We start from the raw sequence: 26,583 nt of genomic DNA on the forward strand, positions 1-26,583 counted from the left end.
TCCAGGTGTTAAGACAGTAATACAGCCCAGCAAAGAGCTGTGGATAGGATATGCATGCACAGAAGGGAAGGGGGAAACCTTACGTCTTGGTGTCCTTTGCCTCCTTCTGCATGATCTCCAAAATCATTTTGCAGGCAGCAGAGCAGCCCTCAGGGGTGGAGTGGATGCTGATAGCTTTTTCTGCAGCTCCTGCATTCTCTTTTCGGTGCACATCAATCCTGCAAGCACAGGATAAATGCTGGGGTGGGGCACAGGGGAGAGGCTCTGTGGATTTCCAGCTGTGTTAGTGCTGGCTGCTCTACTCCCCCAGCATCGCTGCAGACTGCCCTAAGATCAAGCATTGTGTTATATGCACACAGGAGAAGCAAGGGGAGTTAATTCTGGGCTCAGTACTTGACATGGACACCATAGCTATAAGTTCAAAACATAGAAATCCAAATAAAGCGGCAATATCTATTTATATTACATGACAGGAGTGATTAAGTGGCAGAACAAGCATGTTCCTGGGAGATGGGACACATTGTCCATCACTTCATGTCTTAGAAAAAGCCTTCCTTGGAGAAGAGCAATAATCAACATAAGACTGTAGGCCAAATGCGGGCGGGTGAAGCTCAGCAGGCTTGTGCTAAACGAGACCAGCTGAACTAGTGACTTCCCCACGCACTCCCTGAAATTGCTCTACTGCCCAGCACTGAGGAGCCTGTGGGCCCTGATCCAGACAGGGCTGTCCTGGCAAAGGGAGACACGTGGGAAACCAGAAGGCAGAGCTGAGGAACAGCAGGGGAATGTGGCTCTTGGACATACCACCTTGTACAGCAGGAGTGCCAGAGCATCCTCCCACAGCCCATGCTCCACAAAGAAATCCAGCCTCAAAAATCACTACAGATCAGTCCACTAATTAAGGTGCAAACCAGCTCACGGGGGAAGGGGAGGAGTACATACTCACTTGGACTGCGTCTGCTTGGTGATGTTCCTGATGGTGGCCCCTTCCTTGCCGATGATAGCACCCACATACTGTGTGGGCACCAGGAGACGGAGGGGAATGTCAACTGGCTGCTGTTTGACTGGTGCCCCTGCAGTGACAGGGGAACCCTGCCTGGGGGCACCACGTGCCCCAAACCCACCCCGTCGCCCATTCTCTGGTCCTTGCATGGACTGCTCATCAGGGATGTAGGAGACCTTCAGAGCATGGTTCTCCAACTGGTGCCCATTCAGCTTCATGATGGCTCTGGAAGACAAGCAAGGAGAGAAGGGGTTGGGGTGGTGGATGTCCCTCCCCAAGCAGCAGTGTATAAGCACCACCCAAAACAGGTCAAGCCCTCCCTGGCACCAAATGTCCGTTGAGGAAGCATTAAGAATGGTGCATGGAAAAGCCATCAATGCCACAAAGACCTGGAAGGACTTTCCACCCAGCCGGGATAGGGAAAAATGTTTTAAGGTGGCTCTCTCTGAGCACCCAACCCTGGGTCAGGGGACTATAGTAATGGGTACAGGACAGAAATGTGCAGGGAGTGATTTCCAGGTCTCCTCTGCCTTACAATTTTTTATTTTTTTTTTTTGGTCAACATTTCAAACCCATCTCCTAGTGGGGATTTTGAGTACTGGCTGCAAGAACTATAAACTGTCGATAGATGGGGCTGGTAGCAAGAGCAAAGTGACTGCTCTTGTCACAGTTATGCACAGCTCTCCTTCTAACCTCCCAAGGTTTCTACAGAAACAAACCAAACTGCAAGTTTCCAGAAACCGCTCGGTGACTCAACTTGTGGTGGTAGTGCTAAGCAAAGCCCTGCAACTGTCTGAACAGAGACTAGTAGCCTCATCCCTGCAGCATGGGGGGGGGGGGGGGGCCTCAAGAGGAAAACACTTGATAAAGTGTATGCACCCACAAAAAAAAAAAAAAAAAAAAAAAAAGCAGGGGACAAAGGCTGCAGACCTGAGAGCAAAGCTACTCACAAAGAGCTTTTTTGCTACAGGCTTCCTAACGAAGGAAACCCAAAACATTTCCAAGAGCAAAGCACAGGGCCAGTGCAGATTGACACTGGACAGGACAAACTGGTTATGCATGGGAGCAATCCCTTTGCTGTGCTCCATGCACGCTGTGGTGCTGGACTCTGTCCCATGCTATTACAGAAAGTACAACTGAAGGGTGATTCTCCAGTGAAGCTTTGGTGCGGCCACACATACAACCACAGCAAGTTCATGGTGGCTACAGCTTTGACAGTTGAAACATTATAGACCAGGCAGTGATTTGGAAGATGTTTTCATGGGGTGACCACACACAACGTCCCTGGGGACTGTGGCATGGCCACAGTGGCCACAATTGAGACATGCCCAACTCACTGACGTAAACCTTCCTGGATAAAAATCTATCAATTAGCTCCTCCTGGCTGTCCTCCAAGGAAAGTGCTGATTCCATCACTTTTACAGCTTTCCAGAGCCCTTCATCAGAGCAAGAGGAAAGTGAAATAAACACAGTGGTGAAAACCCAACTAATTTTCCATTTGCATTTAGTGTAAAGCCTGATCTTCCCCAGGCAGGATAAGGATTGGAGTTGTAAGTCTCCCAGTGACACAACCATTAGCCAGAGAGGACGTGTGTTGCCTCACACCCAAGAACCTACCAGTTTCTATGATATTTGGCCTCAGTATTACTATTTTCTGGAGCCACAATTCCTTAGATCATTTGAATACAAGAAAATCGGTGTTTTTCTTGAAAAAAAGTTGTTTGTTTTTACTCTTTGAACTGCAGAAAGAAAAAAAAAAAAAAAAAAAAAAAAAAAAAAAAGCCTAACAACTTGGATGTCTTCTAAGGGGCTTTAATCTGAAGGCAAATAAAAAGAAATCAGAACAGGGAACAGGGTGTTTCTCAAAGATTTGCCATATTTTTACCCCAAATTTATGAATTCTGGGTTAATGTGACTTCCAGCACTGAAAATCCTATTTTCTGCACTTAGTAAGGGGTACAAAGCCACTGCAGCATGCCACGTAAGGGCAGCCTTGTGCTGCTTGGGTGGGCTACAGGGCACTTACTGCCTGGTCTGCTCCCGGTTTGCATAAGTGACGTTAACAACGGCGGTTTCGCTGTCTGTGTTTACTGCAAGTAAAAAAGGCAGAAATTAGAGCCAATGCGAGCATCTCAGGCCAAGCACACCTGTAAAGCAGAGTCCATGTTCAGGATGGCCAGGGTCTGTCCTGTCCCATCCCAGTGAAGGATGTGTACAAATTTTTCTCCTACAAAGGAGAAGATCGTCCAAGGGTTTGCACCATACTGGTACTACTGACAATGCCCACGGACACTTTCCCAGACAGCACAGCCCCTCCTGCTCTATTAAAAGGATACCACTATGTCATATAATTGTAGAATATCCCAAGTTGGAAGGGACCCACAAGGATCATCAAGTCCAACTCCTGGCTCCACACAGGTCTACCCAGAAATTCAGACCATATGACTAAGAGCACAGTCCAAATGTTTCTTAAACTCCCGACAGGCTTGGTGCTATGACCGCATCCTTGGGGATCTTGTTCCAGTGCACGACCACCCTCTTGATGAAGAACCTCTTCCTGATATCCAGCCTGAACCTCCCCTGTTGCAGCTTGGCACCATTCCCATAGGTCCTATCACTGGTGACTAAAGAGAACAGATCGGCACCTGCCCCTCCACTCCCCCTCGTGAGGAAGCTGCAGACTGTGATCAGGCCTCCCCTCAGCAGCCTCCTCTTTTTCAGGCCGCCCTTGCTCTCTGCACTAAAGAAGCAAAGATGCCAAAGCCAGCTCCATCCATTCTCCTGCCACTCCTTGCTGGAGCCCAGGGATGGTCTAAGCTGCACCCCCCAGCCCTCCTTTCTACATTGAGGACAGTTATGGTAACTCTACACACATTGGGCATCCCTGGGGCAATATTTAAGCTCCTGTCTCAACTGAATGCCACTAGAGAGTGAGATAAGATCTGCTAAGCAGAGACAGTAATCCCTCACCAGCCTCCAGAGGATCCTGAACCTTCCCTGGAGGAGCTGTTGGTGAGCCACATTTGTGTGGCCTTTACGGCTCACTGAAGGGGGACCCAAGGGTGCAGAATGATGCTGGCCAGTAACCTGTGAGGGAGACCCATGTGCACTACCCACAGCCTCTGCTGGACTTGCCTTTTAGTGGTTGAGAGTGATAACAACAAAAGGACCCAGTGACCAGGCTGAGACCTCCTGATACCTTTAGCCAGGGACACAGCTGACAAACAAAAAACATGTGTCTGTCCTCTCCATTCTCCCACCCCAAACAGGCAGGGCAGAATATATCTAAGTAACAGCAAGTTGGCTTCTTTTTTCAGCATTACCTTGCTCACAGTTTTCTACAGTGCCATACTGAGCTAGCAAACCATCTAGGACCTGGAAAACAGAGAAAAAAAATCACATTACGTGGGGACAGTCAGGACAGACCCAGGAAACACAGTCAATCAATACAGTTCTAGACATTAAGATAGTATAAGCAATCTGAGAAACAAAGGTCCTGTCTGCCCCAGGATAACGGGTGAACGAGCCTCAGAGCCAGCTGTGGGGAGCAGAGAGGTAGAAAAGAGCCAGGGAAAAGTCCCAGCAGCTGGCTGGAAGAAAGGGTCCATTTTTCCTACAATAGATAAATCAAATAACACTATTATAAATGGGGATTTTGTTGATGTAGCTTACATTGCTTATACCAGTTGAATTTACTCTTGTAGCAGAAGAGGAACAAGTGATGTGGACACAAGGGTCCAGTATAATTAGACCCACATAAAAACAAAGAAAAGGATGAATCAGCTTTAATCCCAAGTACAGAAACCTGCGGGGGAATTACGCCTTAAATTTGCTCTAAAATTCTTCATGGCAAGTCCTTGTGCTGTTCTCCCTGCTTGCCCCTCTTACCTCCCATCGCAACTGGGGTGGGATGTTTCTGATTTGAATTTTCCGGCTCCTGAAATAAATGAAAAGCAATTAAAACCAGATTTGGTGTCAGAAATTCATTCATCTCACCTTGAACTGTTCCTCATTGATGTATCTAATCAAGCTTTGCATTCCCACATGCTTCCAGGGTTTCTGATGGCGTTTGGTTAATTACACCTTGCTTTACTGCCTGGTAGGTGCTAGATATATGCTGTGAGCTTCACTGAGAACAAGATGCCAAAATCCACCCAACCCTTCTGAACTGACTATAGCTGTAGCAAGGGCATAGCTAAAAATGCAGAGTTTTGACAGATTCATTACAATGATTAGAAAGCAAAAGGGGAAGCAGCATTCATTTAACCTGCCCCCCACACTGGAGACAAACCTGGGCCATGAAGGGGAGAGTCTGGGGATGTCAAAAATGCTGGCAGGGAGCTTACAGGGTATGGCCATGACATCTGGAAACTCAGCTCCAGCATCTGAGTTAGTCTCAGGCCACTTCCACTCAAATTTTTGGCTCTTCCCAACCTAACTTTTTCCAAAGCAGAAACTTTGTTTGCTTGTTTGTTTTTTAATTCTGATGTCAAATTTACCCTGGAGGTGCTGCTGCCTGCCAGCCACTCCTTGCCCAGCAGCTGCCACAGACAGCTGTGGGCAGCTGTGACCCCTTCTGGACACTCCAGCCCCAGCACACAAACTGCTGCTGCTGGTACCCCAAGAGCCCTTGCCAACAGTAAATGCCAGGAAATGTTTTTTTTCTTTTTTTTTTCTTTTTTTTTTTTTTGTTTTTGTTTTGTTTTGTTTTTGTTTTTTTCCCCCTCACCATTGTGATATTTCCACCATATGGTTTTGCCACCTTCTGCAGTGTTGCTAGCCCACAGGAGAAGAAAATACATTGTGCACAAGCAAAGGGAAGTGGAGATCACTCAGATGAGCCTCCTCAATTTCCTAATTCACAACACCCAGTGAGACATTCATCTCACAGCAGTAACACCCTTAGGTTCCCAGTGCTGCTTACACCCTTGGAGGATGAAGCCTTGTGAGGGCAAATGCACAAATGCGGCTAGCTTTGGTCCAAGAAGAGTTGAGTTAAGGGTGCAAATGTCTTCTGCAAAACACCCCGTGGGATTGACTTTTTAGCCCTCTAAAAGTTCAGCATCTAATTTTAAGGCCCAATCTGAAATGAGTGCCTAAGTGCAGTGGGAGACAGTCTCTACCCCTATACCCAGTCAAGCTGCTCAGCAGAACATGGAACTTTAAGATCCCTAAAGAAAAGGGAGATGAAATGGCACGACCACCACAGGCATCTCAGCACTGGCAGCACTGTTTTGGGGTAAATACACTTGGACAAGCTCATCACGGACCCGAACTTCAAACCCAAATTATTTGTGAATATGTTAAGTAGTCCAAAAAAGGAGAGAAAATTCGATTCTAGTGTTGTTGTTGTTGTTCTAATTACACAACTTCAGAAGGTGGCCCAGCTCATTTGTCAATGAGAAGAAGAAATTGGTCTCAGCATGAAAAGGTCAAAAGCAATCAGTATTATTTAGACACACAGGTAAAGACTCCTCATAAGCACCTTTATCCTGTCAGTTAAAAGCATCTGTCTTGAGCTCATCCTCTGATCTACACTGCAGATTCAAATTCACATATATAAAAATGCCTGAAAGGGCTGGTTTGGTTGGTTTCAAACAAATCAACTTTGGATGTTTCCCAAAGTCATTTAGATTCATACTGGAGGGATGGAATATCCAGAAAGATGTGGGATTGCCCTGCCATCTGAAAGCCCTAAAGAAGCACAGAAATAAATATGTAAATAGTCAGCACTCTCATCAGCTCAAACATCAGCAAGGCTCTGAAACACCAAATTTTGTTGCTACTATGGATGCAAACTTGCGGGAGGGGGAGCACAGACAGATAACCCAAACCCTTAAAATTCAAGGTATAGCAGAGGGGTGCAGGAAGAAAGAGGAGAGTAGAGACACTAAGAAACCAGATCTTTTGTTTACATGCTTATCTACATCCCAAAATGAATAGGAGAGAGATTAAGAAATTCAGAAAGCAAAGAATGTCACAGTCCAGTGAGGGACAAAAGGATTTGAACTGACAGAGAAACTAGATTTCCAACCATCCACCCCTGCCACAGAAACATCTCCACCTAGCTACCTACAAGCATTTGCACAGGCAGAGCATGCATTCTTCACATTTGTGACCAGAACCAAATGCACCATGGAGAGAAAATATTTATTTATCAATTATTAAATATTATACACACATTATACTATTATATAACATACAATTGTATATATTATATACTGCTATTATATATATATATATATATATATATATATATAAATATAATACAAATAAATATAATAATATACAAATATTAAATTCCAGCAAGGCCATGCTTGGCTAGAGAGATGAGTTTTATCAGCCCAACTGGCAGAGCTGCAAAACACAAAACAGGTTCCTGTGAGCCCAAATGCCCTCCTGCACTGAAAACTGCAGAGAAGTCCATCCAGGGAGCCAGCACCCTGAATATTTGTGGCATCAGTGCTGCAGTGCCCATTCTGTGCTGAGGCAGGTGGAAATGGGACTGCAGCCATCTGCCTCTCACTAAGATCTGAGGTTCTGGCTCGATATGGACTCTCCCTGCAGCACATGGAAATCACCCCATCTGAAGAGCTACCCCTGCTCGGATTTGGCTCCTTCCAAGCCCTCAGCAGTATCTGTGGTTAGAATTACAGAGGAAGTCATGAATAAATAAATCCATCTTATTTGCTTTACTATAAGCAGGTCTCACTGTATGTTGAACCTTGTTGCGAATGTCACTCTTCAGATCATTGAATACGACACCTGGTTCTGCTCCCTACAGCCTCTGCCCTGCGCTAAGCTTTACTCCAAATAAATAACTCTGCTTGTCGGTGATTCCCAGCTTTTTATTCATAATGTGCCAAACCCAGGGAGCTCCTCCCTCTGCACAGCTATCTAACTCAGTATACATGACTTCAGCTGCAAGCTGGGACTAGCTCAGGGGCTCTGTACAACACAAAGATGTAGCACCACCTGTGCTTGCATCCCTCAGGCAGGAATCACCCGATAAACCTGGCATGAGACAGCAGGAGGTCCCCACGGCCTCCAACTGTGCTGCTTGCCTTATGCCAAAAGCAGGAACATCCCAAATCCTTGGGGTGATCTGATGCAGAGCAAACCACCTGGTAAAAATGTCTATTTGCAAGTCTGGCCAGTTCCTGTCCATGCACTGGTAGCTTTTTAAATAACAAAAATAATAATTAAATAAAAAAGGAAAAGGGAAAAAATGGGGGAAGGAAAGATGAGGGTGAAGAGTTGTAGGGCTCTAAGGGGAGAGGAAATGTGAGTCCCAGGAAGGGATCCCAGTGTCACCGTCCTCCTGCTTCATGCCTATATTGCTATTTGTGATAATGGGATTTTAGCATTCAACTATGTCAGTTCTTCAGCCCTCAAAAACCTGCAAAGCTGCCTGGCAGCCTAGGACAGATGTCCTGGCTCTCTTGAGGAATCAGGAGGCAGACCAAGACCTTTGAAATCACAAACAGAAAAGCTTGATGCTTTCCACAAATCCTCATGAGCTGTGGACAGGGCTCACTAGAAAAATAAAAACCCATCCTGATACAACCAGGCTGTAACAGGAGGCTAAGATGGTTCCATATTATGGAGTTGGGTTAGTATTTGTGACTCCTGAACATCATGATGTACTCTGTCAAAGTCTTCCCTGGGTTTTTCCTTCAACTGTCTCTCTTTAAAGAGCGGAACACACTACCAGATTAAACTTCACAGGGGCACAAAAGTGAAGAGATGGAGCAAAGTGCCATGAAGCAACCTGCATTGTCCAGAAAAGGTATGGACTATTCTAAAATATCCAGTACCACAGAGATTTTTTGCCCTCTCATAATGTGCCTATCAATACAGCACCTGGACAGACTGCATGGTTCAAGAACAAGTGGATTAGCAGCAACCTCTTTTCCAGAATGGACAAAATAATGCAGATATTTTTTTTGAAGAAGTGGCAGCAAAACAAGAGCTCTGTTCATTCAGAAAATACCCACTGCTGTTCTCTGACAGCCCTGAAACCAGGTGGAAACCATGCTCTGTTTTTAACACACCCAAAGCCCTCCTACTCACACTGTTGCTGGCTGTCAGTGCCACAGCAGCAGCTGCACTCTTGAGTTGCACAGCATCTCTACTACAGGCAGCACATCCCACTCAGCACATAGTGCTGGTATCCACTGCATCCTTCACAGAAAACCCTGATCACACCACAGGCAGAATCATTGTTAACAATCCAAAATTAGATGGGTTTGTTTGTTTTTAAATTTCACTGGGAAATATCCCAGTGCAGATTCAGCTGTCGGGATCTCCCTTGGCATTCAAGAGGGTGGCCAGAGCCTCCCACTTAATTAAAAATTTGCTTGCAATTCCCCTGGAGTGGACTGGCACAGCAGTAGTGGCAGTGACCCAAGAAAAGGGCACTAGCTAGTTACAAGCAGGCAGCCTGGCTGGGCGCCAGCAGGAGGATGAGGCTGGCTGCTGCAAACGATGGCAAAGCAGAATTGGTACAACCTTTTCTTGCTCAAAGTTTCCCTTCACTTTTGCATGAGCTTCGTGTGGTATTTTCATGAGGATGCTTTCAGGGACAGAGCTGCTCCTTGCTACATTGCCAGCACAGGTGCATGTATTTTCAGCAAGGAGATGCAGTGACACTTGCTTCCGCCTCCTCCCAATAAACTTTTGACCACATGCTCCAACCAAGATGAGGCAGACAGTCTCTCCCTCAAAAGGGGAAGAGATGGATGTTTGGAGAGGAGCATCATTGCACTCACACAGCAGGTCAGCAGCAGGAGTTAGAATAAAACCTTCATCTCCCCACCTGAACCTGCAGACACACCTCTTTCCCCCCTCACAGCACATGGACCTTCGTGATGCAGACAGGGACACTACCGAGGGATTTGGGTTGTTTTCCAATGTGATTTAGCCCTGAGCATTGCAGGAGGCAACTGGAGGGTTTGGTGTGGGGAGTGTATGGAGGAGTCCTATCATGCTGATGCCATGCACCGACGAGGCGGGTGCCAGTGCAGGGTCTGTGGCAGGTCACACTGAAGCACAGGGCTGTCTTGGGACAAGCACTCGGAGGTGGCACCTGACCAGTGTGGCAGTGAACATCCAGGAAAGCTGCTTTCCATAGAACGGTTTAGGTTGGAAGGGACTGTAAAGATCATCTAGTTCTCACCCCCCTGCCACAGTACCTGATGCTCTCTCCTCCCTCTGTCTGTATCACAGTGCCAGTAACGGTGGGTTGAGCTACGCAGACACACCAGAGCTGCACATGCAACAGACATGGCTTCTGTGTGATACTGGCTACAGCATCTCCCTTACATCCGATGTCTCATGGATCTTCTCTATACCTTACCACATATTTCTCAAAGCAAAGGTGACTAAGGGCACGATAGCACTGAGGGACCAAGCAACTCAAGCAAAGTATAGCCAGGCTCTAGGCTCTTCACAGCCTTGAACACCAACCAAGTGTGACCATCTCCCACTGAAACCATTTCTGGAACTCCTAAAGGCAAGAGAATGGCCAAAGACAGAGACACCGGGAGAACCTACTAGAACTGAACAGCATTAATGAGGGCTTTTCAATCAAATGGAAATGTTATGCAAATTTGGGGGTTGAAAACACAGTGCATCCCTGATTCAATTAACAGCATTTCATTTATCTAGTTAAGTTTTGATTCAGGAAAACACTTAATCCTGTGCTTAATGTGTTGTTGTTTTTTTAACATTTTAAACATTTTTAAATAGGAAAATGTGGTTGCTAAGACACAAATGTTGCCAAGGGACTCAAAGAAAAGTTGTAGTTGTGAGACACGAATATTATCCCTATACTCACTTCACTGACAAGGAAACAAAAGCACAGAAAAGGAGGTACCTGCTCAAAGACCACAGCAGGTCTCTATCATGCCTTTGAGCACAACATGGCACCACAGGAGCTGTCCACCCACTCAGGTGGAATCAGCCTCCAGGCTTCAGCCAATTTGCCTATTACCTTCTGCTTCACCCTGCAATCGAACATGGCTCTCAGCTTCCCCACATGCCAGTCAGTTCTTGTACTAGTGAACCCACTGACACATGGACTTCCCAGAGAGACGAGGCACACATCAGCAAGGAAAGAGAAAAACAAACTCACTAGATGGTGCTGAAGCAAGCCTAGAGATCCACATTCCTTACTTGGAAGCAGAATCACTAAAGTTTGAGATATACTTACCCAGAGGCTGATATTTGATTTTTTTTTTTTTTTTCCCTGAATCTAAACCTCTCAGAGGTGCAGGAGGTCCAGGTTTAATTTTCATAGCCTCTGTGATTTGGTAGGAATGTGGGCATGGGAAGGAACCAGAGGAAAGTCCTCCCTTGAGCTTGCGAAAAGCCTAAATTCAGAGCTCTGAGATTAATAGGTACTGTATTTGCTTTGTGCATTAACATCAAGATGAAACATTAAGTGTATTAAACTGAAGCACGAGCTAAAAAGAAAATGCAGATCTGGTTTGGAGCGGGGGGTGGGGAGGTGGGGGGTGGGAGTGTTGGGAGACTCCCAAATTAAGGGCATTTTTTCCACAATATTGAATTTTTCTGCCAGAGTTAAGGTCATCACTGCCCTGTCCTGGCTGTGCTGCTCTCCACCACGGATCTCCCAGTAGCAGCATCACTAGGGTTCCCGTATGCACATTTGTGTCCCTTGCTTCAAAGCCTGGCTTCACTGCTGGAGTTGCTAATTGAGGTGGACTTGGACCATGACCTGGACTGTGAAGTGGGACAGGTGAGGCACAGTCATACACACACCCACAGAGCAAAAGGAGAACCGTCTCCATGCGTGCAACACCTTCTCCCAGACCTTAATTTAATGTAATCATTGAAGCAAAATTACTGCAACATCCCTCATCACAATACACACCTCTCTTATCACACCCTTTTTTCTAAAACCATCTTGTGTTATTTTGAGCCACTATCTTGCTTCTTTCCAACTCCAGTGACTTGCTTGTCCTCATATCCTAAAACCTCACAAAGCAATAATGTATCCATAAACCACATGGTGGCAAAAACTCTGAGGCCAGTGATTGCTGTTAGCTGGGGATCCCAGCTAAGGCAAGAGATGAGAGTTCCAGCTGTGTGTGCAAGAGCAAAGCCAGAGCTGCAGGGTGGCTAACTAGAGAGAGAGATTTGGGGATGGAATAAGAGGAAGAGGAGGTCGAGAAAGAAATATGCAAATACATATGACAGCATTAAACAGCAGTAACAAAAAAATAATAAAAGGCAGAGAAAAAGCCTGGTTCATCCCTTAAAGATTTACTAATGAGGCCAACAGAAATGATCCAAAACGCCTCTCTGAGATCGTGCTTTTGGGAAGTCAAAGGCAATCAGCTTCTTGTAGAAACACAGAAGTGAACCTGCCATGGGATTTTGGAGAAATGCATATGCATCCTCCATGCACAAATATCATACAGACCAACTTGCCCTGGCTGGTAGTTATCTCTGACAAGCAAGCAGAACATGATAAACCTTTCCATCAATCATCTTGGCAAACAGAATTTGATCCTGGACTAATAAATCTGTTTAATTGGTTTCTCCCCATTAGCTCTTTTTTGGAACTGCTTTATACACAGAGAATCATACCTAATAATTGACATGATTTTTCAGAGAGCTGCTAAGAATGAGAAGTTGTCCACAAACATGCTTCTGAAAGACCAAAAGAACTCATTCCTGTTTTTTTTTAAAGAACTGCTGAATCTCAGGCAGGGGAAGAACTGGTTGATGACCAGTGCTGAAAACAAACAAACAAACAAAAAACAACAAGAACAACAACAACACACACACTAAAATTCCCTCCTCTACAAAGTTGCTGTGCTACCTTTCCATTTTCCCCACTGATCCCAGGTAGATGGTGTTGGCATGAAGCACATGCCATGTCCACCCAACTAAGTGTCAATCTTTGAGAGGAGTCAACACCTCACGCTTCAAAAGATGCAAGAAATCTCAAAAACCTTTATATTCTACGCACCCAGAAGAAGATTCTAATCGTCCCCGAGACTTCTGGGGTTAGTCCTTGCCAAATCAATACATCAAGTATCTGCAGACAGGACAAGTTTAACAGTAAGTAATAGAGAGAAAAGATGGATGAGTTTTATACAATGCATCCATTATCTTCCAATTCTAATTTGCTGGCAAGTTGCCATTTTTTGAAAAGCTATTTCTGATGCTATGAACATGACCCAAAGCCAAGCCCAGCTAAATTTGGTAAGCGCCCACAACTGGCAACCCAGCTCCAAAACTGAACAGGACATGCTGCCTAACTGTTTTCCAGTGGCTCTAATGGTGCTGTGGACTTGAGGCTGCTTCACTTTGAGTACAAACATTGCAATGCAGCCAAGCGCAGCCCCCATGCAGCCGACATCAGTGGAAACACCAAACCCCATCAATACATGCTCTATGGTGGGTCTCAGACCATTTTAATTTCTTTATATTTAAGCATCTTTACCAGGTGATTGACAGTTGTCACTCCTGTTTCATGTAGTTTTGCTCAGAGAAAGTGGCCATGGCCAACTTTTTTTTTTTCCCTTTGCTTCCAGTCCACCAAGGACAGTGGGTATTGGTCTGTTACTGGAGAGATCTTACAAACACTGCAGGCTCAGAGTACTTTGAGCTATTTTTTTTGCAACTAGGGGGAGCTGCAAAGATTCAGGCTCCTCATAACTTCAGATGCTTAAGCACACACCAGTACCATGCAAGAAAGGAAGAGGAAGCAAAATTACATGAGAACTTGGAGGTATTTCTGACGTAGGTCTGTGCCACAAGGAAGATGAGGAAGGCAGAAAAGGCAGCACAGGGGTGTGCAGGTTTGAGGGTTGTGGCAGTACAGCAGGAGTTGATGTTTCACTTCGCCATACTCCCTGAGGGGGGCACAGCTCTGTATCCCTCATGCTGGCAGGTACAGATTTGTCAGAGAAAGCTGCAACAAAAATCAATAAGAGTCTCCATGCATGGCTCTGTGCCAATGGCACTGAATCTGTTTTCAAGCTAAATCAGGTTAAACTAGTGTAATGACTGCACGCAGACAAGCTCTCAAAGATCAAAGTGAACTTGTCAAGGGAGTCTAGTGAGAATCCAGAAGTTACAACACAGATTATACTATCTTATGAACTTAACTCAAGGGTGGAGAATCTTTTACCAAAACTCAAGTTAAAACCTGCGATGCCATACTCAGGCCTGCCAGTCCTCCCAGTTTGGCTGATGAGGTGGTGTGTTTTTTTTCAGACCTCCAACAGCCTGTAGAGGGCAAAACAGCTGTGAGCATCCCTCATGGCATCCCCCATCACATCAGACATGAAGTTTGACACAGACTGGTGAGAAGTTCCCGAAGCCCCTTCGAGCTTTCACGGGTCTGTGTACAGGGATCAGACAAGCAAGGAAGACAGAAATGTGAGAGCAGGTTGAGACTATGGTTGATCATGAGCTGGGTTAAAAGCGTGACTTTTTTCCACTGACAAGTGAAAGCAAAATGCTTCTGTTCTTTCTAAGGGAAGGTAAAGAGAAGAAACAAACTGACATGAAAAAGTAAAAGTGGGACTTCTTTTCCTGCATTTCCAACATAAATTTTAAACAGGAGAATTCTTCACCAAATCTAGTTGAAGCCAGACTCCCTTTCTCTTGTATTTCCTCTTCAGAAAGAAGGTGAGAGCAAAGCAAAACTTTTCCAAGAAAACATGATCTAGGGTTCTCACTAAAAAACAGGATTTCCCATGCAGAGCCCACAAAAATCACCCTTTGGGAGCAGGAGAAAAGATGCCAATAAACTCACAGAGAAGCCAGAGTCACCCACAGAGTCTACATGGATGTGGCCACGTTCTAGTTTTTTGCTGTGGCTACTCCTTAGGTATCTAAATGGTTTGGGAGAAGGTTACACAACAGGATGGTTAAACCACTCTGGCTTCTTACTTCTCCCAAAGCTGGAAGAAGAACTTCTTCAGCAGAAGAAATGGCTTTCCCTATCTGGAAAGTTTACATCTTATATTTGTTAGTCCTGTTTTTTTGTTTGTTTGTTTGTTTTTGTTGTTGATGTTGTTTTGTTTGTTTTTGTTTTTTGTTTTTGTTTTTACAGCAAGAGTGTCAGGATTAAGAGGAGAAAAGGAAAAATCTGAAGCTTGGGTAGGACAGAGCAAGAGCTGAAAACAGCAAAAATAAAGCTATTCTACTTGATTGCTATTCATCTTATTACAGGGGTGCCTAAGCAAAGCCATTTAAAGCCCACCAGTACTACTTTGGCATAGACACCATTAAAAGCCAAACTGACACATACACCAAATAAATTCATTGCACAGTTAGGGGAATCCAGCACAAAGCTGTCTGAATATCTGATCTGGATTTTTTCCTAAGTGAAATCCCTACATGTTCATGCCCTCTCTACTGTCTGCCTTCCATAAACATTCACAAGCCAGGTTTTACTGGTACAAACAGCAGCAGAGAGTAGCTTTTGAAGTTGTATGAACAACTTTGGGGAAACTAAAGTTTCCCCAAATAAACTAAATATTTGCACTGTGCAAATATTCATGCCAGGCATGCAGGCATGTGCAACCAGTAAGGCACAGAAACAATATCACAGGACAGATAAAAACTCATTGATGCAAAGTCTTCATTTAAGCCATAGTTTTAAAGAAATTGCAGAAATTCACTCTCCACAACAAGTATCAAATACAAAAGTCACAGCTACTTTGCATCTTTGCCATAATCAAGAATAGGCTACAGATGTCAGAGAAATTTGTTATTAGTTCAGCTGTAACTGAATGCTAAACAATGACTATATAAAGTTGTATACTTAGGCTCAAATTCAGCATGTGCCTCATTTTAACATTGAGGCAGCCCCATTAACTTCAAAAGGATGACTTCCCTTTTAAAAAGCATGTCCTTAGGAGACTTGTGAATAAGAGCCTAAAAGCATAAAATTTATGTGAGGTTCATGGCTTTCCATGAAATTACACCCTAACAAACAACTCCATAAAAAGAGTATAGAAGCCACATCTTCTTCCGTATAGTGGAGATAACAAATTTCTTTTATTCTTTGCTCATTTGACCAATTTGTATACACTTTTATGCCAGAGGCTTGAAGGACAGGAGATCACAAAACACAAGCTAGCATCTTCATAGCAAAGAAAACATACATTCTCACATATATTTATATAAACGCTTGTACACATGACTACTACCCACTCCAGTGATCAAGCCTGCTTGGACATGACCAATATTAAACAAGGAATAATTTGGATAAGATTGACAGTCCTGGATATAAGGCAGAACAGCAGAGGTCACTCAAGAGGTCATTTCATCTTGAGGATACAGTGTTTCCCAACATCTCAGGTAAAAGCTGCTTATTGTTTGTGATATTACAATATAGGTATCATTTATCTGCAGGTAGTTCTCTGTATGCAACCTATTCAGGATGTTTGATCCCACAGCCTTGATTCATGAAAGAGTTTAAGGAAAGACAACGCTTTGCAGGTGACATGTCAGAGAAAATTGAGAGCTAGAAGGGACAATCATCCCCACCTCCCTGTGCAACAACTTAGTGTCCCTTATTTTGCATTTAATCCACAAATCCAGATTTCTTTTCAATGCACATTCACCAGAAGAAACCATGCTACTGAAATTCCCAGTTAGAAAGCTTTTCAGCACAAGCACTATATGTAATTGTTCTCAACAACGCTAGAAGCACAAAAGCATGGGGACAAGTAACTTCCGGATTTGATAGCCTGCATGGATGGCATTCATCCCCCACCTCAGATGCTTTGGGGCAGCATCAGGGGCTGAAGACACAGGACCTGGTGGGACAGTCACTGCTTAAACCTCCCAGGCATCATCTGGCAGAGCTAGGGGATCAAAATCTCAATAATAAAAGAAGAAGAAACCACACCAGTCAGATTTTTCAAGAGTACTCAGCATATCAGGTGCTAATCACATCTGAAAACATTGCTTTTATTTAGATGATTAAGTACAACTTGAAAAATCTGGCTCTGAGTACATTTTTCCCCATCTCCTTTTATTTGGTTCAAGATCCTCATTCCCCCATTTTATACTCCACTATGAGAGTTTGTTCCCTTAAGAGCTACACTTTCTACATTATGAAAGGAACCTGCTACAGGACATGCATCAGAATCAAACTTTCTCCTTTTTGTGCACATCAGTTTCACTGTAACCTCAAGTGCTGTTTACACTTCACAGTTACCCCTGGATGGTGCAGGATTTGCATCTTGCTGTGCTCCGCATGGAGCCTTGTCAGCTTGGAGTGGTTCCTGGTGCATGAGGTTGCTGCTACTTTTATTAGTCATACTGTGCTCATAGCATGGTAAACTCAATGTGGTGTATTACTCTTGAAAAAGTGCGGACCCAGTTCTGCTGCAGATGCAGGTGGATTACATTTTATGTCTTTAAACTGTTTTCTTGCATAAGGACCGGACAATTAAGGTAGGCAGAAAAGTGTGAAGTTTCAGGTCTGACCATGTCAGAGCTCCCAAGTGTCAGTTACAATAAAACAAATGACCCATTTCCTGACAGATCACAAGGGCTCCTCTGAGAGGAACAGATGGACAGATTTTTATGTTTGTTTATTATTTCTTTTTCTGCTGGGAAGGTTGCACTCCCCTGCTCTTTGGCATCAGGAGGTCAGAGCAGGCTAGGGGGTGCATTTGTGCTTGTGCTACTGCCCTGATAGTGCCCTCCTGACTGTTCTTGCACTGTCCTCAGTAATGCCTCCCTCTGCCAAGGCTTTGCCAGGTCCTGGCCCACTTTGAGCAAGAATCAATGAAATGTCCTCTGCTCTTCAGGTTTATTAGCCATGTTGAGGAGCAGCTCCAGTGCAGGGGCTGTAGAAGGTTTGACCAGAGGCAATAGCTCAGGGAAGGGTGAGTGGTAGCCGATGGTTTCCCAAAGGCACCACAAGTAGCACAGAAGCCCTCCACAGCACACACAGACCACTGGAATAACCCCAGGCACCTTGAAGCCACAGTACTACAGAAATGCAGTCTGGTAGAATCCTGCTCCAGAAAATGCTGCTGCACAGAACCTGCAGCTCCTGAGAGCCAGCACCCACCCACAGAGACCATACACACCCTGCAAAACCTCCTATCCACAAGCCAAGGCCATGCCAGTGTCACACACAATATTCAAAATTAAGCCAAACCCCAGGAAACATGGAAAGATTGTGCACTGTCCCCTACAGGAAGAGCCAGCAGGAGCCAGCATGGTGGCATCAAGCCAGAAGAGGGCTGCAACCCTTTCAAGACCCTTTGCAGAAAGCCCCATTCATTGCTGCCTCCATCCAGAAGAGAAAACTGAGCAGGTTTCAATTAAAGCATATTTTTTCTTTTCAATCCTTATGCTTAGGATCATGAAGACCTCTCCAGCATCTTCAAGAGTGTGCTATGGACACTGGACATAAAAAAGATGGCAGATTGGTTTCCACTCCTGTTCAGTAAGCTATTCAGTGAGAAGAATACATACTCTGGTTTTAAGAAATACAGCTTAAAACAGCACCTGACACTAACTTTCCACCAGAGAAGCACTTCAGTTTCCCAGGAGCGTTACCAATACACAAGCAGTATAAAACCTCCAGCCCGCTTTGGTCTGAGACATCTTCACTAGGTTCACAGCATGACTCGAGTGGGAAGGAACCCAGGAGGTATCCCAGGCCAACCTCAGTGTTTCTCCCAGCCATCCCATCTGCAGATAAAAAGGTTTCGAAGCTGCTCAGGTAGAATGGCTTGCACATCACAAAAAACACACAACAGAGAAGAGAAGCATATGCACACCCGCAGCACCACTTACAGAAACAAGGAAAAGAGGAGGCCTCTGTAATTTCCCCCAACCCCACAACATCTAGGATAAGCTGGCAATTGTCAGGTAAAGTCCAGCAAAGATTTCTGAACTAAATTCCCACGTGCTGGTAATGACCAGTTGACCTGGGAATGCAGTCAGGATAAAACAAAATACAGATTACTGGAGAGGAGAGAAACATACTGCTGGCCCAGGTCTGTGCTTCTAACTTCTTTTTTTTAAAAAAAAAAAAAAAAGTGAAGAACTTTCCCACTGAGCGGACTATCCCACAACTGCCTCTGCAACACTTCTTGGAGCAGGTGAAAGCAATCCCAGGCAGAGGCAGAATGCTGCAGGACATTTCCCCCCCTATCTCTGAGGCATTTTTCTCCCATGCTAGTTGTTTTCCTTCCTGAGCAAGTGCATTTTTTAAATATCTGCAGGTATTCACTGAAGGATTCTTCCACAACATTTGAATACTTCACACTGGCCACAATAAGAATTTAAAGGTGCACAAAGGCGCAGCACCATCAGCTTGCAGTGAGGAGGATGGATGGATCTTGCACTCATAATTCTGCTGTTCCTCCCCGTCCCCCAACCCCCCATCCCTTATTTTAGCTCAGTTTGGTGTCTGGGAAACCCCTCACACACAAACTGAAAGATGCAGCTGGGTGCATGCATTAACACTGCTCAGGATTCGGTGATTTAGCTGAAGTGAAGGTTGAGCTCCTACTAAATGCCTTCAGGTATGCTGAAAATGGGAGTTTTCACCTAAAACTTCTGAAAGTGCTCTCTCTGGTGAATCAAAACCCCAGAAATGTCTCTGCAACTTCTACAAAATGCCTTTTCCTCAAAAGAAACCTGCAACCTCCATTTCTAGGTCCCCTGAATTATTTGGGTTTCCTCCTGCTCATCTGCTGTCCTCCTCACTTTTGGGGAAGGGGTAGACACTGGCATCCCCCAGGTGCTTCTCTGTGCAATTGCTTTAAGCTCCCACTTCTCCCTGTGCCATACAGGTATGGCCCCATTTCTAGAGTATTATAGCTGCCATGAAAGCTGTAAACCAGTAGCATCATTAAGAGAAGCAAGAAAAATCATTTCTGGCTGCATTGAAGTAGGCAGAAATACCAAATTTGCAAACAAGAGGAAAGGCATGTGCTCAAGTCAATAATGCCATCTCCAGAAGGAAAAGGCGCTGAAGACATTTCCTCCTGCCCCAGACTGGAGTTTCATACTTCTGGGCTAATCTTGTGCCATCCTGAGCAGCCTCTTGAGCCTCCTGAACTCTCCCAACTGGTAACTTTGGAAAACATTAACATTTCTAGGGGCTTGGGTTGGGGGAGAGGGAAGAGACCTTCTAGATTTTTAATTATGAAAGGTCTCAATTTTCAAAGTGAGTACTTTAACCCCACTTCTCTTATCCATATCTCTGTGGTTTGTTTGCTTGTTTTTTAACCTAAAAGACAAAGACAGAAGCAGATTAAACTGGAGAAGCAGATTGAGATCTAGCAATTGTCACCAAAGCAGTCAGTTTATTTTTGCCACCAAATTAATTATTTTCTTCTGAATTTAAAATCAGACACCTGAAGCAGGCGTCTGAACAGAACAAAATCCATCTTCCATTGGTTCAAAACTTGAGGCTACAAAATTTATTGTTATATTGCAGTTTCTTGTACTTATTTCCCAGTTACTGGTCCAACTTGGAAAATGGGAAGTGCATGTAAAGGCATTTCTTTAACTTCAAACTGCAAATTGTCAAATACAATCATTCTCCCAAGTTGTTAAAATTAGTCAAATTATCCCAGTTTTAAACTGAATTGATGAAATTTGCTTACAAATTATTAATATATCACTGAATGACAAATTATTTATTTTTTACAGCTGGAAAATATTAAAATGTATTAATTTCAAAATGATCACAGTTCTGAGCAGTGTAAATTCAGTATTGCAGAGTTCAACTCAAAGATGGGTACTCAAAATAAATAGAGAAACTCAATATTATTACCCTTTTTGGTAATCAAGAAAAGTAGTAACAAATCAAATCACATTAAACATCCTCAGAAAAAAGCATTCATCCTGTGTTTCAATTTTCAAACACTGCTGTGTACAAGGGTATTGCTAATTTTGTAATGATACTATAACTTGTAAAGCACACCTGTTGTAACAGGAAGAGAATGCCCTTAGAAATGGACTAAGGGGATTTTTTTTGTCTCAGTATTCAGTCTTTATTTTACATGAAAAAACTACCAAACTTTTTTTCAGTTCATTTTGTCCACAGAATCCAAATGATCTGAGGGAAAAAGGCACATTTTCTGATTAATATAAACAAAGAAAACATAGTAGCTGTTATCAAGTATTAAAATATTTCATTACAAAATATTTATTGTATGATTATGCACACACAAAGTATTTCTCCAGTGCAAAAACATTAATTTTAAACAAATACTTAAAAATCAGCAATTTCAGAATTTCCCTATCTGATGCCATGTGCTACACTGTATCTTCATGTCATTAACAACATTTAATAATTCCCACCTCTACTCAGGAACTCACTGACCCTTCTAAATAAGAGTTGTTTATGAATGACCTCTACATAAAAATACCTTGCACAAAAACTTCTAGTTTTAAGTCTACTGCCTGTTATCAACCAAACTCCCTCTTTCCCCCAATTACTTGGTTTCATTCTCTCTGGTCGACTCACTTCCACATTCCTCATATTTGGAATGTCTGCTTGATGGATTCACTTTTTTTCCCCCTTGCCCCTCCTCCTTCCTTCCTTCATTCATTCCTTCTAATGCTATCTACTGAGGTCTTTTCAGTTTTGGAGCTCCAGCCCCCCAAACTGATTTTTAATCTTGAGTTGGAAAATTGAACTTTAAAACTTCTTATTGTTTAACCTTCTGAGGAATAAAGCACATAGAAATTTTCAGGTTAAAAAAAATATTCTTAGGTTTCCCCAACTTTTTCCATCAGCAAAGTTACAGAAAAATAACTCCAAAACAAGATAGTTAAAATAAGTCTAAACAAGTTTTAAAACTGAGGGGTTTTAATCAAATGTTATGTTTATCATCAATGGCTCTCCTTTACAGTACTACTTTTAAAGTTTTTCTTCAAAATGGTTTCCTATGATCATTAGGATAATTTCCAGCTCTAAGTGTTATTTGAAGAATTTACTGTAATTAAACAGCTATAAATCAGTTTACTCTTCTGTAAGTTTTGGAGCAGTTACACACCAGTCACTCTTTCTAATGCCATATAAACAAATTCTCTATTTTTAAATTAATTTCTGCAACACTGTTAAGGACGGGAGAGAACTTAATGAAGGAAATACACCAGCAAGAATGATTTCCTTACAATATGTAATCTCATTGAACACATTTATTTATAAAAGTACCCAGATCAGTTTTTCTGAACATTTGTATTTGCAGTTTCAAATAAAAGAAACAACCACAAAGACAAGCTTTTCTTTTATAAATTATCTGGGAAGCATACCATAGATCATGACTTGTTTTCCCACATTTTTACACTCGAAAAAATAATATCAGGTTGGGGGATGGGGGGGCAGTTTTTCAGATCACACCAAAAACATCTGATTTTGTCCTCACTGCTCATACTTTAACCATATCGTATGTGCCTTTAAACTGGAAAATCCAGTCTTAAAAAAAAAAAAGGGGAGGGGGGGGCGGAAGCCACCAACTTCAAAACAGAGGCAGTCCATCCCATCATTTCAGCCTTCATTCAGAATGAGGAGCAGAGGGGGAGGATAACAAAATACACCATAACATCACACACCACCGAAGTTGGGGGCAAACAACCAGCAAAGTCTAGGAGCTGCTGCCAAAGTTGCCTTTGCTGACCCAGAAATACAAACTTGCCTCCCAAAACTAAGACAAAGTAACTGTAGCAACTGCTCCATTGCAGCAGGCAATCACTGAGCAAGGAACAACCAAATCTCGGCTAACAAAGTTATTTCAAGCAAAGCACATGAGGAAAGTCAACAGCAAAAAATGTCTCCTGTATCTTTAAAGGCAACAGACAAGGGCTATGGGGATAAAATTAAAAGCCACCCTCTCACTCCCCCCCACCCCAGGATTTAGCAACAAAATATAATTAATTGCATTTCTCCTGGTTCTCATTAAACCGTGCTAACTAACCTTCCGTTTGCTTCCACCTATTGTAAAGTTTCAACCAGTATTTCTTTGAATTACAGCCACCAAAGAAATATTTACATTTCCATTGAATTTCTCCCGGAGTGCTCTTAGGAAAAGTCAGAGGGGGAAGAAGGGAGCTGGGAAATACCCTGAAATCTGCTCCACTCCCCACAACCTATTGATTATTCACTAGGGGAGCACTAGGAGACGAAGAGGGGGGTGGGAGGGTGGGAAGGCGACCCTCTCTGTGTGCCCCCTCCCCCTTTTTTTGAGTGTCATTATGTTACCCTTCATAGGGTAATTGGCTTTCCAATAACACCCCTGCATTCAATGATATTTAAGCCACAGCAAGTCTCTGAGTGCTGTAACGAGCAATATCGATCATCCTTCCACGAGGTGAGTCTTGCTGCAAAAAAAAAAACCTTGGATAGGAAATTGTTAAATGGATTTTTGCCTTTGGGATCAGCCCTCCAGGACTCGTGGTTCCACTGAGTGGCCCCTCCAAGGAAGGAATCAGTGCAGAGTTTCACAGCCCCCTGAGGGGGTCAGGGCCCTAAAATAGGGTCCCAAGATGGGTTTCTCAGTGGTGAGGGAGCCCCACAAGTTTCAGGAGGAAGAGTTTGCTCTTCCACCTCCTTCTGTGCCCAGGCATTGAAGCAGCTGCCTCATCACGTGGGAGAATCAGGCTGCGTGGTCCAATGTGGACTACTGGGGTTTGGGACGAACTCACCCAGCAGAGAGGGGTGCAGCATCTCCATGGAGGGGCCCCTGCAAAAACGTGAACTCTGAGCACCCTCAGCAGCTCAGTTTCTGAGCTCTTCAGAGCTGCTCTAAGGCTTGGCATCCTGCACATGAGCCGAGCACGCAACAAAGGGCCAAGAACATGGAGAGGCTAGACTAGGCAAGACCAGCGGCCCGTGAAGCCATTTCACAGGTAGACCGAGAATGTGAAGAAATGCAGCTTCAGCCCCAAAAAGAAAAGCTGACAGTAGCCAGAAGCTAAGGCCAGCACCCTGCACTTGCCAGGGTTTAAATCCCTCCCCAGCATGGCAAAGAGCAATAAACCCCATATTTTTTCTTTTCAAGTCTTCACCATCGATCCCAGCAAATTTTGCTTTAAAACGAAAAACAATCAAACAAAAACTTTACAATTCTGTTAGAAAACAACAAACTTCACCCATTTTGCAGAGGAGGATAAGAGCAATGCTGGGAAATTCTTTCAGTGCCACAAGTTTGAAAATCCCAACCCAAAACATCTCAGCCACTCATCACCTTGGGTGAGTTGCTGGATAATTGTTTAACCATTTTTTAAAACAAACAAACAAAAAAAATCTTAATCACAAAGTTTTATTTAAAAAAAAAAAAAAAAGATAAGAAATCAAATGCTAAAAAAATATAAGAAATCAAACGCTTATCGTCAAAACTGCCTTCTTATCTCACTGGGGACATACCTAAAGTAAAATATCTACCGTACCTAATTTCACATGCACATATTTGAATATATATTTTTTTTGCCTCCTGTATCTTACAATTCCCTCCCCCCCCCCCCCCCCCCCCCCAACAGAAAAAAAAAAAATAAAACACTGTATTACCTTTGCTTTTTAGGTACTGAATGTTCAATCTCTAGCTGTTTTCCATGAAGCTCCACTTTCCCTAAAAACAAAATGTGTCTGGTTTTTATAATCTGGGTGAAGGGGTCAAAAAGCTTTGGATAACATTCTATCACGTGAAACTTTTGATTTAATTTGAAATACCACAAAGCACACAAAAATACATTTTCTGATTTCTTCACAAGTGCATTTTATCAAATACAAGACTGGCTTCAAATGGGAAGCAGCGGGAGGGAGTGGTGAGTTAGCTGTCTGGACAGTCTTCCTTAGGAATATTTAATTCCTTAGTTCATACTGGTCTGCTTTGACCAAACGAAAATGAAGAATAGTATTTTGAGAAAATAATCTTCGTCTGTATTTAATTCCGTATGTTTGATCCCTCCAGAACTCCTCTAGGCAGAAATCTTCCTCCCCATTTAAAGGCTAGAAATGTTAACTCCACGGCAGAAATGGATTTCTCTTTGAAAATGGGGTGGTTTTCTTTGCCGTTCGTTTATTTATTTATTTTTGGGTAGGGAGGGGAAGAGGGGAGCAGCGATGGGAAGAGCCTAGCGGGAGGAGCCCCGGGCATGGGGAAACATTCAAAAATTTTAGAAATTATCTGTTTCCCGGGGAGCTTTTTTTCTGTCTGCGAGCAGCATGGCGACCTTCGCGCTATTCCACGCATCACATGCCCCAGGAAACCCAGTTTCAAATCAAAATGGCCAAAGTCCCAGCCCACCGCCCGTGTCGCGACGGGACCCCCAGGCCGAGCCCCGCCGGGACAGGCGCCGCGCTGCCCCCGCCACGGCTGCCCCGGGGGGCGCCCCCAGAGACGGGGGGGGCGGCGCGGGGCAGGAGTCTGCGGGGGTCCCCGCTCCGCACCCCCACACCGTTCGTCGCTAGCGCCTGGGAGGGAAAGCGGGGTCTGCCCCCGCCGCGCCGCGATGCAAGCCCCGACGGGGCGCGAGGGCTCGAGGCCCCCCCCCAAGTCCCCGCTGCGCAGGGAGCGAGGCCCAGGCGGGGGGCTGAGCCCCGCGGGTGCCCGCAGTTCGCCGGGGAGGTGAAAGCGGAGAGGGGAGAGAGGGCCAGAGAACGCCGCTTACCCGAAAAAGTTTCGATGGCTTTCATGGCCCACTGCTCATCGGGGCAGTCCACAAAGGCATAGCCGGACTTGACCAGGAACTGCCCCGTGAAGGAAATTTTGTGGTCGTTGAAGACTTTCTCCAAGTCGGCCGGAGTCACGTTCTCGTTTAGGTTCCCGATGTACAGCTTGTTCATGGTGGCTGCCGGCGGGGCGGCGGCGGCTGGGGGCGGCGGGCGGGCGGCGGCGCGCCGGGGCTCGGAGCGCGGCTGCCGGGGGGGCTCCACCGTGCGTCCGCACCGTCGGACTCCGGCCGCGCTCTGCCACCCCACAGCAGGGGCGGGGGCTCGGTGAGTCCTTTTTTTTTTTTTTTTTTTTTAAGCCCCCTCCTTTTTTTCTATCTTTTTTTGTTTTGTTTGTTTGTTTTTGTTTGTTCGGCTTGATTTGTTGGTTTGACGGATTTGTCTTTGGAGAGGGGTGCGGCGACTGTTGAGGGGATCCCAGGGAAGGGGGCGGCGGGGCGGGCGGCTCCGGCGGGCGGTGGCGGAGCGCAGGGAGGCGGTGGCGTCGGCTCTGGGGGCCCCCAAGTCGGTGGAGTGGCACTAGAGTGTCACCGGACGCCTCTCAGCAGCCGGGCACCGCCTCTAAATAAAACCGACCTGGAAAATGAGTGAAAATGTTTGCTGGAGGAAGCCACGTGGTGATGCGGGAGGGCCCGGCCCCCGGGGGGAGGGGCCGGGGGGAGGGGGCAGCCTCCACTTAATTATTTATTTTAATTTAAATACTACGCTATTTACCTCCACGCACACACACCCTTAGAGGAATGAGGAGCGCATCCACCCCTTGTCCCCCCCAACTCCGCCCGTCCCGTCGGAGGCACTTTACCATCTGCTACAGCCCCCCGCCCCCACCGCGCCCCTCCCCCACCGCGCCCCTCCCCCACGCCTTCTCCGG

The 26,583-nt window shown here is 44.8% G+C and overlaps 1 protein-coding gene across 3 annotated transcripts in view; it reads right to left on the minus strand.

Annotated features, from left to right (window-relative positions):
- The window catches only part of IGF2BP1 (insulin like growth factor 2 mRNA binding protein 1), a 29,110-nt gene extending 3,284 nt beyond the window's left edge, over positions 1-25,826 (minus strand). For 2 of the 3 annotated variants that reach the window (XM_032202806.1, XM_032202808.1), the window contains exons 1-7: positions 25,652-25,826; positions 24,549-24,609; positions 4,892-4,940; positions 4,327-4,378; positions 3,030-3,093; positions 947-1,228; positions 84-218 (exon numbers count right to left, since the gene is read on the minus strand). In XM_032202806.1, coding sequence (XP_032058697.1) covers positions 84-218; positions 947-1,228; positions 3,030-3,093; positions 4,327-4,378; positions 4,892-4,940; positions 24,549-24,609; positions 25,652-25,826 — 818 coding nt within the window. The remainder of the gene's footprint in view (positions 1-83; positions 219-946; positions 1,229-3,029; positions 3,094-4,326; positions 4,379-4,891; positions 4,941-24,548; positions 24,610-25,651) is intronic. The other variant, XM_032202809.1, reaches the window with a different exon arrangement.
- Positions 25,827-26,583: the final 757 nt, after the last annotated feature.

The sequence above is a fragment of the Aythya fuligula genome, chromosome 24, assembly GCF_009819795.1.
Source record: "Aythya fuligula isolate bAytFul2 chromosome 24, bAytFul2.pri, whole genome shotgun sequence".
Classification (NCBI taxonomy): domain Eukaryota; kingdom Metazoa; phylum Chordata; class Aves; order Anseriformes; family Anatidae; genus Aythya; species Aythya fuligula.